This window comes from Pristis pectinata, chromosome 8 (genome assembly GCF_009764475.1).
Source record: "Pristis pectinata isolate sPriPec2 chromosome 8, sPriPec2.1.pri, whole genome shotgun sequence".
NCBI lineage: Eukaryota > Metazoa > Chordata > Chondrichthyes > Rhinopristiformes > Pristidae > Pristis > Pristis pectinata.
Genome location: NC_067412.1, coordinates 67000819 through 67013485, shown reverse-complemented (window position 1 = coordinate 67013485; position 12667 = coordinate 67000819). Strand labels below are relative to the sequence as shown.

The 12667-nt window shown below is 37.9% G+C and overlaps 1 protein-coding gene across 1 annotated transcript in view; it reads right to left on the bottom strand.

The window, feature by feature from the left end:
• The window catches only part of LOC127573346 (amine oxidase [flavin-containing]-like), a 37980-nt gene extending 28200 nt beyond the window's left edge, over positions 1–9780 (bottom strand). Inside the window, exons 1-3 of the mRNA XM_052021454.1 lie at positions 9732–9780; positions 6614–6708; positions 4938–5075 (exon numbers count right to left, since the gene is read on the bottom strand). Coding sequence (XP_051877414.1) covers positions 4938–5075; positions 6614–6708; positions 9732–9780 — 282 coding nt within the window. The remainder of the gene's footprint in view (positions 1–4937; positions 5076–6613; positions 6709–9731) is intronic.
• Positions 9781–12667: the final 2887 nt, after the last annotated feature.

The following is a 12667-nucleotide window of genomic DNA, read 5'->3' as shown; positions in this document are numbered from 1 at the left end:
CCATGGTTTGCATCATCATTCATCACGGAAAGACTTTTAAGTCACCTGCACTAACTTGACCTTTGCAATCAAACACACTGAAATATACAAACAAAACTTAACTGATGCCACATTATCATGGTTGCCAGTCAGTCACCGGGTGATAGAATCGCCCCATTATAAGTATAGTTGACCATGTTGTACAATTCAATGTCACACCACAGGACAAGTCAGTGAAGTACGCAAAGTCAGGACTTCACCAGACTGTGGTTTAGACAGATTATTATATAGGGGCACAGATCTTGTGGGGATCAGATAGTCAGTCGCAGAATATTGGGGACTGCCATTAATCTAACAGTACAGCAAAGTAACATGAAAATAGAATAAACTGACCACAGCATATCAGTTGACAACCCAAGATGTCTTTATATGTGAAAAACTGCATTGAGTTACAATGCTAATCCTAACCAGAAAAAGTTTGCATATAGTGCCCGTACTATTCCTAGCCAGAGTAAAAATAAAAGATAATTTCCTTGTCAATCACACTTTGTGAAATTATGTAATTAACACAGGCTTTGTAACTCAAGTAGGAGTTATTCTCTTGTAGCACGAACTAAACAATAAGAAGACTACAGTGTCTGCAGGCTCTTTGGGGTTGTTGTTTAATAAGGTAAATAACAGAAAGCTAAATGGGTAGCGTAGCGGTTAGCACGGCACTATTACAGCACCAGCGATCGGGGTTCGATTCCCGTCGCTATCTGTAAGGAGTTTGTACGTTCTCCTGTGTCTGCGTGGATTTCCTCCAGGTGCTCCGGTTTCCTCCCACATTCCAAAGACATACGGGTAGGTTAATATGGGTTTAAAATGGGCGGCATGGACTCGTTGGGCCGGAAGGGCCTGTTACCACGCTGTAAATAAAATTTTAAAATTTTAAATAGCTGAAGACAGTCAACTCCCAATGAACAGCAATGACTGGTACAATAGTGAATTGAAAGTCATACCACATGATACACTCATTTCTTAAAGGCCTCACTGACATGTACAAAATTGTCAACAAGGTACACATGGGGAGGATGTTTCTCCTAGCCGAGGAGTCTAGAACTGGGGGCCACAGTCTCAAAATAGAAGTTTGGCCATTTAGGACTGAAATGAGGAGAAGTTGCTCCACTCAAAGGATGGTAAATATTTGAAAGGAAAACTGGTATCAACAGATTTCTGAATATGAAAGGAATCAGAAGATAGGTGGATAAGGCAGGAAAATGCTATTGATCTTGTTGTACAGGGGAACAGGTACAGGGAGCCAAATGTCCTACTCCTGTTCCTATTTCTTATGTTCCTATGCACACTAACCCTCATATATATACTCCACTGCTTCCACTTGAAATGGGCCTAAACTATGCAATTTACATTTATAAAATTATCCCTGTTTATGGCTATGAAGTTATACATTTAACTAATTATTTATGAAGGTATTCTAACCAACCATACATTTACTCAGACTCCTTATATACTCAAATACAAAATTCTTTATTCATGAGTTGTATTTAATATCTCTAAAGTATCCACTCCAGATATTGGTAATTCCAGTGGATTATGCCATGGGAAGAGACTAACAGGCAGACAAAGGAGAAGATTCAAGAACATGCTTATGTCCTCTTTGAAGAAATGCAAGAGCCCCAGTGATAGCTGGGAAATCTCTAGCCCATGGCCACTCAAAGTGGAGAAGGGGTATTCAGGATTGTATGGAGAACCTTGAGGTAATGCACACTGAGGCCCTGCATAAGCAGCAGAAGGAGCACATCAACCCACAAACTCCCCACCTACCTGCTCCATCAGGCACCTCCTGCCCCATCTGTGGAAGAGTTTGCGATTCACATTGGACATTAACTATTTATTCAATGAGTTTCAGGGAAGGCCTTCAAAGGCTTTTATTGTTTACTGATTTACACAATTGAACTGAACACATTAAGAGAGGATTGCATTACAATGCGGAAATGGATCAAGTATTCTGAAAATCCTACAAGAGGTGCCACAGCTGACATGAACCCTTCCAGTCAGCAATGAGCCACTTGGGCACTCTCTCACCTCTCATTCAGGAGGAAATTGAGTTCCATTTCAGGGACCAGAACCCAAAATTTGGGCTGAATCTCCAGTGCCAAGCTGAGGGAACGTTACACTGTAAAAACTGATATTGTCTAGATGCTGCATAAGACCAAGAGCTTGTCTTCTCTCTCAGATGGAAACAGAAGACTTACTGACACTATTTTGAAGATGAGCTAGCAAGTTATCCCTGTTGGACTGACCAGTTTTTATCTTTCAATCAATATCAGTAAAACAAGAGTTAACTAGTCTTCATCACATTGCTGTTGGTCAAAGTTTCTTGAGTGCACAGTGGCTACCACATTTCCCATGTTACAACTAAACCTAAAATTCCATTGGTAGAAACGTTAAAAAAAATAACATTTACAATATTCCTCTGGCATTTCTATTGGTCTTCCCCTGCAGTGATAATGGGACATTGGAACATCCTTCCGTGGAAATTCAACTTGAATTTTATATTTAGTGAAAGGTTTGAAAAACTGCCAGTCATAAAGTAATGCCAGGGATTAGATTAATGAAGACCACTCAGTCCAGTTGGAGGTTTCCTTCATTCAGGGAAGGACAATTGTATATTTTCCCCATACACCTGTTGGCCTGATCCTTCTAGACCATAGAGATCTTTTGCTTAGGAGTTGCAGCTGCAGAAGCCTGGACGAATGGATTTTACAGATGTTACAACACTGCAGTTTCGTACTGCCGGCATGGCACGGCATACAACATGGTGCATTGATAATGTTGTCATGAATACTTAGAATCGAGGATGGGGCAAATCAAGCAGTATGCTTTGCCCTAGATGGTGTCGTGTATCCTACGTGTCAACCAGAGTAATAAGGAGTATTCTACATCCCTCCTGATTTGTGCCTTATTGATGGTGAAATGATTGTGGGGAGTTGAGACAAGAGTTAGTTGCTGCAAAATACTCAGCTTTTGATCCATGGTATAGCCACAGAATTTATCTGCTTGTTCAGTTGATTTTCTGCTGAATGGCGATGGTGGGTGACTTGGATTCAGGGCCTGTAATTTTATGCAAAACAGTGAATGAAATACACTTCTAGATACATTAAAAGAAGGAGAAGATACTAGAAAAGGTGGATAGATTGTCTCTTGTTGGAGATGGTCATTGCCTGGAACTTGCTTTGTTAGAATGTTGATTGCTACGTCTTGGTCTTAGCCTTAATGTTGTCCAGGTATTGATTGTTTCATTTGCTGAGTGATTACAAATGGAACTGTACTTTGTACAACAATCAGCATACACCTCCACCTCTTACGTTATGTTGGAAGGAATGTCAATGATAAATTGATTTGGCAAGTCCAGAGGTATGTAAGACACAATAGAAATGCAAGTTTTCCTATCTTTCTTTCTGGCTGTCTCTCTTTCCCTCATGATCAAAGCTACAGATCAGTAAACTCTAACAGACTTATTAAAGGTGACAGCCTAACTGCAGGGCCTTTCATTTTATTCTGTAACCATGGAAACAAAAGAAAAACATGAGCATAAAAGGGCAATCTGTCTCTGGGAAACAGTGATAGAAGCACATTTCCAGATATGCCAAAAGAGTGACAAGATATTAGACTTTTTATCTCCAGTTTTCATGTATGGATGTGCATAATACAATGCAAAAAATTTCCATGTGGGGCTTTGTGATATCACTATCACTTTAACAATCACTAATCATTTTACTTCATTTTATGTATATAGCAGTGTGCATCTATCACTAACATAAATATCATTTCATTTTATTTTCTGCAAGGTTTTTGTGTTAAAGCATGATTGTCACTAAATCTAGCACTAAGGAAGAGATGGAAGGTTTGGTTTGAACGTCAATCCTTTTTTCTTCCTTTGAGAATTCTTCAATAATTGTAAGAATTATTGCTTTAACATCACAAGACACAGAAATAATTGTAAAAATGTATTCTCTCTAAAAATGGATGTTTACTGTCAGATATGTATTTTAGAAATTTCTGCATTGTACAGTTCAGAACAAAATTGACATAGATAATTTAACCAAGAAAAGTAGTAGTAGTAAATGTACCAAAGATATTCTCAAAGCCCCTTTCTTAAAATTACTTCTTCATTCATTCCATCTTTTTTCTGATACTATAGTCTGGATTCATGTACTGGTGAAGAAAAAATATTCAAGGCTGTGAATATTTATATTGATTTTAATATAGGCAGTTTGAGATTGTTCAAACCAAATTACATTTCCAATATTACATTCCCAAATATCCTCAAATATGGAACTAACCTGCAATAACAGGCAGATTTGAGTAACAGGAACTCAAACTAAAATATTTTGTTAAATTCAATATAATAAAATCTCTGTTAGCTGAACAGACCAGTCGCTTCAACCGCTGCAGCATTCCATTGGTGGAAATGTTAAAAAAATAACATTTACAATATTCCTCTGGCATTTCTATTGGTCTTCCCCTGCGGTGATAATGGGACATTGGAACATCCTTCCAAGGAAATTCAACTCGAATTTTATATTTAGTGAAACGTTTGAAAAACTGCCAATCATAAAGTAATGCCAGGGATTAGATTAATGAAGACCCATTCAGTCCAATTGGAGTAACTTTTAAATGTAGTTTTGAACCTTTTATGAAGGTCTGGAGACTGTTGCCATTTGATATGCAGCTAAGAAATGTAATTTTATTTCAAATGAAATGATTCATTTGAGGCAGTTTGGTGTTCCATTTTGAAGATAACACAGGCCATGCCCATAATCTGCTGCACCCGGTATCCACAAACTGGTATACCAATGTCAATATGGGCAATAATGATAACAAAGTGTGCTTCAATTTCTGGAACTACAATTTTTTGACACCAACATTAAAAAAAAAGAAATAGAATCTTTTACCTGTACAAAGTGAATTAGTTTCTCTTTCTCATTTACTTTGTAAGTCTTTATACCCAGCTCCTTGGCTAATCGCAAAATCCGATTTTGAGTGGGTCCCACATAAGCTCCCCCTAAGTCAACGTACTGGAACTCTGGACCCTATGAGAAATAATTGTATCAATAAACAACCATTTTTTCATTTTAATCTATTGTCTATTCCTTTGATAGCAATGACTTCTGTTGGTTCCCAGTTCTCCGGGTGGTTGTATCCTTTCTGTTACATGGAATTACTGTTTATCATGTGCACATCCTGGCAATCATTGTTGATACACTATTCAACCATGTGCACATTTACAGGCAAGGCAAATTCTTGCATGATATTCATGCATGCACATTTTCCAGCAGGAATCACTTCATAGTGATTGGCAGCAGGAATCTTTTCTAGCTCAATGGTACAGAGGCCAATTCTGCCAACTATACCTTGATAGAAAACTGCTAATGTAAGGATCCATTCTTGATATACTCCTTATGAAGAAAGGAAACAAAGTATTTTACATTAGAAGAAAATTTGCAATTGACCTTAATATGTAAGAGAAAAGGAAAATAAAGAATCTGGGCAGAAAGGTTTGTTAAAGCCAATGTGGGGGATGGGGAAAATTAAAAAAAGGAAACAGGAGGATTATTGTTGTGCTGAGCACAATTCTGGTAGAATGTTTGAAGAGATGCATCAAAGGGGCAAATGACTACATTTATAGGTGTTGGAACATTCATTTCCCTCTATTGCAGCTTTGTATAATAATAAAATGTTTTCAGAACTCTTTGTGGACTAGGAATCACAAATATTCCTCATGGAGTTTTCAAGTGAAGATGGGAAATTAGCTCCAAAGCTGTGGGTTGGGAGCAGGGGAATTTTCAGCAATTGAGTGAACCATTCCTTTTAAGAGAGAGAAGACAGAGTGCACACAATGCATTGGCCTGCTAATGGCATGCTTTCCAGGGTGAAGTGAGCATGGTATCCTTAATGGATGGACTGGACCAGCAAGATTTTTATCCAAATTACCTAAGGTCCCTTCCTGCAGTATTTGTTTGCACTGGTGGCTTCTGCTGCTTTGTGGGAGAAACAGGTGCCACTTGATACAGTCATGATCTTTTCATGCATAGGCTTGTAGTCAGCAAATAGGACATAAACATACTGAGTGCTGAAATAATTCCCTGTGCGCTATAAAATGAAGCTTGGGTGTCTAAAGTACATCAATACTTCAGGAATCAATGATCACATTATCAGTCACAACTGGTCATTAAGGAACTTTTAACTTTCAAGTGTGGCTAAAAACTAAAATTTAGTGACTTCCAGATTGGCTGATGGCCAGGAAAACAAATGACACTATACTTCAAAGGTGTAAATGACTACATTTACAGGTGTTGGAACATTCATTTCCCTCTATTGCCAGCTTTGTATAATAATGGAAAGTTTTCAGAACTCTCTGTGGACTAAGAATCACAAATGCGCCTCATGGATTTCAAGTGCTGACCAGGTATCCTTCACATACCAAGATATAACTGCTGCTCCACAGAAACAGGCTCAGACACCACAGAGTATGACCTACATCCTGTTGATAACCCAACTCCCAAGCTACCATTTCTGGAACCTATTCATCCCCCAGAACATAGAGAACATGGGCATTTTTATTACTTACTTGAACAGTGTATGTTCTTCCTCCAACGCGATCTCTCGCTTCTAAGACCAGCACTTTCAGGCCTTCCTCTATCAGCAGCTTGGCAGCTGACAGACCTGGAGAATGCAAACAATTGTGTTGGATAGGAACCAGGAGCCAGTATATCAAAAGAAAATCTAGACCAAGCCCAGAAAACAAGCTTGCACAAAAAAACAAATAATTTTTGCATTAAAATTAATTCATTAGATTCAATCACTCCTGTCAGATGTTGATCCAATCACAACAAACAAAATTTTAACCAAAGATGACCATGTTTAAATCAGGCTCAGTATATTTGAAAATCTCTGCAGCAAATTCTGAATACTTTGAATGAAGACCTGTGAAAATCATTTCTGAAAATTGTGCTACAATTTCTATGTATTGTTTGCTGAAGAAAAAGGGGTGCATTGCTTCCTGTCTTCAGCCACTGGTCCTGCTAACACTTGCCATCTTTTAAAAAATACATAGTAATATGTTTTTATTTCAAAACTCAGTTCCAGAAATGATAAAATAAATCTGTCTGCACTGCAGGAACCTTCCACTTCCATTACCAGTTAAACAAAATCTAATGGTCTTTTGCAGATATTAATCAATTTAAAGTCATTCATCTGCATTCAGAGTAATGCTTGCCTCCCACTCATTTCCGACACACTGTCAGCATAATAAAGGTTTCTATGATGATTTCTTCAGGCAATCGAGCTGCAAATCAATACATGTCAAAGTACAGCATCAAAGCAGGAAATTACACATCTCAACATGAAGGCTGTAAACAACCAAAAGCGAATGATTTCTGAACACCAGCTGTTGTTACTCGGCTCATATATTATAAAGCTTCATTTTAAGGACACAATATCCTGTTAATGAAACTCAGTTATAAATTAAAACTGTCAAAAAGTAAGCCTTATGATTTACTTCTGCTTTGTTTAAGGTTAGAGCTGTCATCTAGTGACAGAAATGTGTGGAGAAATTAACAACACTGTGAAATATTCTGCACGCAATTTCTATCCAGATAAGATATTTCTATGTCCAATTTTAAAGGGATTACTGCTGTGCTGTAGATTTCTAAGCTCTTCTCAGACATTGAAAGGTAGTCCTTTGTATGTCCGTACAGTCACCTTTACAGCAAAAAAAATCAATACGTCAATATTGATGACCTACCACTACCTTCTGGCAACCCCCTGTATCCAAAAGCTGATGAAACTATAATTCCACACTACTCTCAGTTGTATAACTATCATCAACAAAAACTGGTACTTATATAGCACTTTGTATAAACTAGAGCTGGTAATCAACCATTTGCTAAAGAGAGAGATTATTGAACAGCTTATTAAAAGAGAAAGATTTGGAGGCCAAAAGATTTCAGGAAAAATTTGGTCTCCAAAATTATGACAACATTTTTATGATAGCCATTTGTTGATTTTGAGGATTAAAGATTTCTATACTTAATGTCCCTGTCGATGTAGGCTCATCAAAACCATTAATTCCATCCTCCTCTTTAAGGTAATGTTTCAGACCATTTCAAACTGGCCATCTTGGTGAAAGCAATGATGACAGTACGGTTGGGTCCCTCCTAGAGTAGCCGTGCTCTTCCAGATGCTCAGCTTTCTCACTGCATTTCTCTTTAACACAAGAAGCCACAAATTGCAGACATGGTTTGTAACTTCTATAAACATATCTTCAAATTGCAATGCAATGCCTGCCAGTGATCTCACAAAGCTCTGCAACTAAAATGTATAATGAACACTTAGGGCTTTTAAAGATAGCTTTAAAAGATAGCCTTAAAACTATTTCTATCCTTAGATTTGCGTGTAATGATGTCAAAATAGACCCAATCTATTATATGTGACGTTAGCTTCGGCTTAGTGACGTCAGTTTCATCTCTGAGTTATAAAGCTCTAAATACTAAGAGGAGGGCACAGATTCAAACATAGTCCAGGCTGTGATACTTGTTGGAGGTGCTTTACTTTAAATGAAGCATTAAACAGAGGCTTTCCTTACTACTCAAGAAAGTGTAAGAGGTCCCATTTCTCAAATCAAAGACTAGGAGAAGTGTCAGGAACTGCATTTAACTGCTGAGCCATCATCTCAGTTTTTCCAATCATTTCTTTGTTCCTTGCTTGTATGTATCTCTATCCAACAATAACCATTGCATATCAAAGTCAATTTTTATTAACTGATGTCCTAAATCATGAAGGAAGTTATTTTAAATGTAAAATAGATTTTTTTTACTGGATTTCCACCAATACAGATACATTTTTTTCCTGAAATGAATAATTTGCCCCTATACTTGAGTGTATCCATCCCTAAATTATTCAGTTTTTTTCATAGAATGACACAAGCTCAGCAAGGCAAACAGTCCATTCTGCCTACAGTTTGAACTATCCAATTTGCCCTGTTCCACGATCTTCCTTGACTGGCCTTTTCAATGATATATCCAATTCCATATTAAGAGCTACCATTGGATCTGACTCCAACACCTTGCAGACAGTACAGTCCAAATTATGACACATGACACCTATAGCTCCATCTCTGAAGAGTGAAAGTAGACTACCATGTCGGGAGATGAAATTAGCCTGAAGGACTGCACACTCATTGATAATGCACCTTGTTCATGGTTTCATGACTAACAAGGTAACTATAACAAAAAGGGCTAAAATCATTATAACATGCTCTGATCTCAAAAACATTTTACAATGTGCTTTTAACAGAGGATAGCAGTTAAATCCATCATGAAACTCCATGAAACTCCCACAGATAGAGAGCCTTCATTTTAAAAAAGAACCAAATTGAAGTTCACAGAAACTGATTTGATTTGCTTTAACTTCTTTTTGGATTATTTCAAAAAAAATATTCACTTTAATCATTGCATATCTTATGCATGATGGTATTAAGCCCAATCATATAAAAATAAAAGGTGACACAGTTAGGAGTATTTCATCCTGACTTACGTATTTTTCTACAGCATTATTGATGATACAAAATAACTATTCATTCATGTATGCTACCTGAAAATTGCCTTCATTCAAATAACTCCAACACTTCGAATAACGTAAGGGAAAAAGCATTAATTTAATAAGGAGAAGAAAATAAAGAAACTCACCAGACAAGCCCCCACCAATGATAATCACATCTTGTTTTCCACTGGACATTTTCCCAATTTTTGTTTAAACCTCACTCTCTAATATGCTGCTGTGAATATGAAGGCTTGGTTCTTTTTTGCAGTTTTTGAACAATTTCTCCGTAGTTGCAGCTTGTCTGCAGCTAAGCCAACCTGTGTTCTTTTGTGTCATTTGAGCAGCACCTGTTCATCCCCTGAATCGCCTGCCAGGGAGCATGCCTCCTTTGTTTGCGTGTGTGATTGCCAGATGAATAATATCCTGTTCAGGAGCATGAACATTGACAAAATTATAATAGGCTATGTTTTTAATGTTTCAGGTAAAGAATTAAAGCTGGGAATCTAATGCAATTATAGACAGATAATAGCATTACATTTAAAAACAAAGGAAGGCTAACAGCAAACACTAAACACAAATATTAAATTAGTTTGTTCAGGGACGTTAGGTTGTATCCATAGGTTTCTTTAAAGGAATACACTTAGATCAGTGCTGAGAAAATTATTGTATATCACTGCTCTCTAAATCACTAGGGTGGAAAACATACTGTCAATTCATTACTCTTCATTTTGTACAATCAAGGCTAATTGAAGGTCAATTCCATCCCACAAACTAATTTTTATAAGTAGTGCATCTGAAATCAATTAGAGATAAGTTGATAATATTTTGGATTAGTAAGTGGTAAACAGAATGTACTCTGGGTGGGGGACTTCAATAGCCAGCACCAAGAGGGACTTGGTAGCACCACCACAGACTGAGCTGGCTAAGACCTGAAGGATGTTGCTGCCAGACCAGATCTGCTGCAGGTAGTAAGTGAATCAGAATGAGGGGAATATCTCTTTGATCTTGTCCTCATGAATCTACCTGTGGCAGGTATACCTGTCCATGATAGCATTGTTAGAAGTGACCATGTCACAATACTTGTGGATACAAAGTTCCATATTCACAGTGAGGACATACACCACTGTGTTGTGTGGCACTACAAACTTGCTGAATGGGATAATCTTAGATCAGATCTGGCAGCTCAAAACTGAGCATCTATGAAGTGCTGTTGACAATCATCAGCACCAGAAATGTATAGCAGCACAGTCTGTTGTGTATTCCTCAGTTTACCATTATTATCAAGCCACGGGATCAGGGAACAAGGTACAGAAGTGCTTGCCAGGAGCAGCACCAGGCATACCTAAAGTGATGAGGTGCCAGCATAGTGAAACTGCATACAGGACTACTTGTGAGCTAAACAGCAGCATGCAACAATCAAAGCCAAGCTACTTCATGGCCAATTGATCAGATCAACGCTCTGCAGCCCCAGCACATCTAGTCATGAATCGTGATGGGCAATTAAACAGCTAATGGGAGGAGGAGACTCTAAGAACATCCCCATCCTCCACAGTGGTGGGGCCCTGCATCTGAGTATTAAAGAAAAGGCGAAAGCATTTGCAACATATTCAGCCAGAAGTACAGACTAGATGATCAATTTTAGGTTTCCTCTCAAGAGCCCCACCACCACAGAAATTTGTCTCCAGCCAATGCAATTCACTCCACGTGATATCAAGTAATTGCTGAGAACAGTGGATGCAGCCCACTAGGAGGTCTTGGACTTGGGATTCCCTTTTTCGTGACAGTACCACGGGCCAGGGAGTTGGACCAGAAGAAAGTGAAGAAAAATCACAAGGTAAATGCAGTAGATTTAGACACCATTACACATTACTCATTGAGTCTGGCAGAACCCATAGCAGGATCCAAACCACACACACATACCCCAGACATAAGTGTAAAAAAGGGTCTGGAATAAAGAGTGGTCCTAGAAGGATGAGTTTTAATTGTTCTAAAGTAAGACACATTATCCAAGACCGTAAATTGAAGAGGTCTTATAATCCAGGTCCTATGAAAGATCAGAGATTGGAATACGAGAAAGCTCACAAGATGTTGCAGGATGTTTGACTCTTTGCTTGTCCATGACCAATAACTTCCAGCCTTCTTTCTTTTAAAGCTTTAAAGTTTAAAAATATCCTTAGGGTGGTTGTGAGTATATCTTAAGATGTTTTGGCAAATGTTTAGCCCGTTAGATAAGTCACTTTCCAAACCGTGAATTGTTTGTGAGTTTTAAAATATTGCATGAGGTGTGGCAACTTGTAAGTTAATTTTGATTTGCACAGAGAGAAAGGGGATGCATGAGGTGAGTAAGTGAGTCAACGTAAAGCTAGTTAAGTATTTGTTAAATCTGTGTTGGGATGATGTTTGAGTTAATCCTATGCTCCAGGTGAATGGGATGTGGTCAACTGAAAGATTCTGTTATTTAATGTGAAATAACTTTGTAGGACCTCTTGTATTGAAGAAGCAGTGCCTCTTTAAGAAGTTGCGTGAATGTGTGAGTATGCAGGGGCACCATCTTTTCATTTTCTTTATTTTTTGGAATATGTGTTCATGTTTTTCACTGTGGGAATTAACTGTTTATTCCAAGTTTTTCAGTTATTTATGAAGGTTCTGGAGGAAGAAAAGTTTGAATGGATTTTTGTTTCGTCTTGCCTGCGTTTTTTATTCTTTATTTCTTTTGGAATTAATATTGAAGAGAGAGAAGGGCCCATATTCCAGGTTAAGGTGATAGAAACATGAGGGTCTCTACTCCGGATATGAAATTCCCACATTCCAGAGAGAAATTGGCATTTTGGGAATTTGGTGATTAGTGTATATTCAAATTGAGAAGTTAAAATTTGTATTTCGGGAGATAGTTTGGAACAATTGGGGAGTCATCTTAAACGTTGCTATTCTTAACCAGAACGTTCTACCCAAAGGGGTAAAAGATATTGCATATTGACAACACACTGATCTTGACTTTGAAGAGTTCTTTTGGAAAGCTTTCTTTGATGTAATTATATCTCTGCACTTCTCCCTCACCTGAGACACAAGAGATTCTGGAATC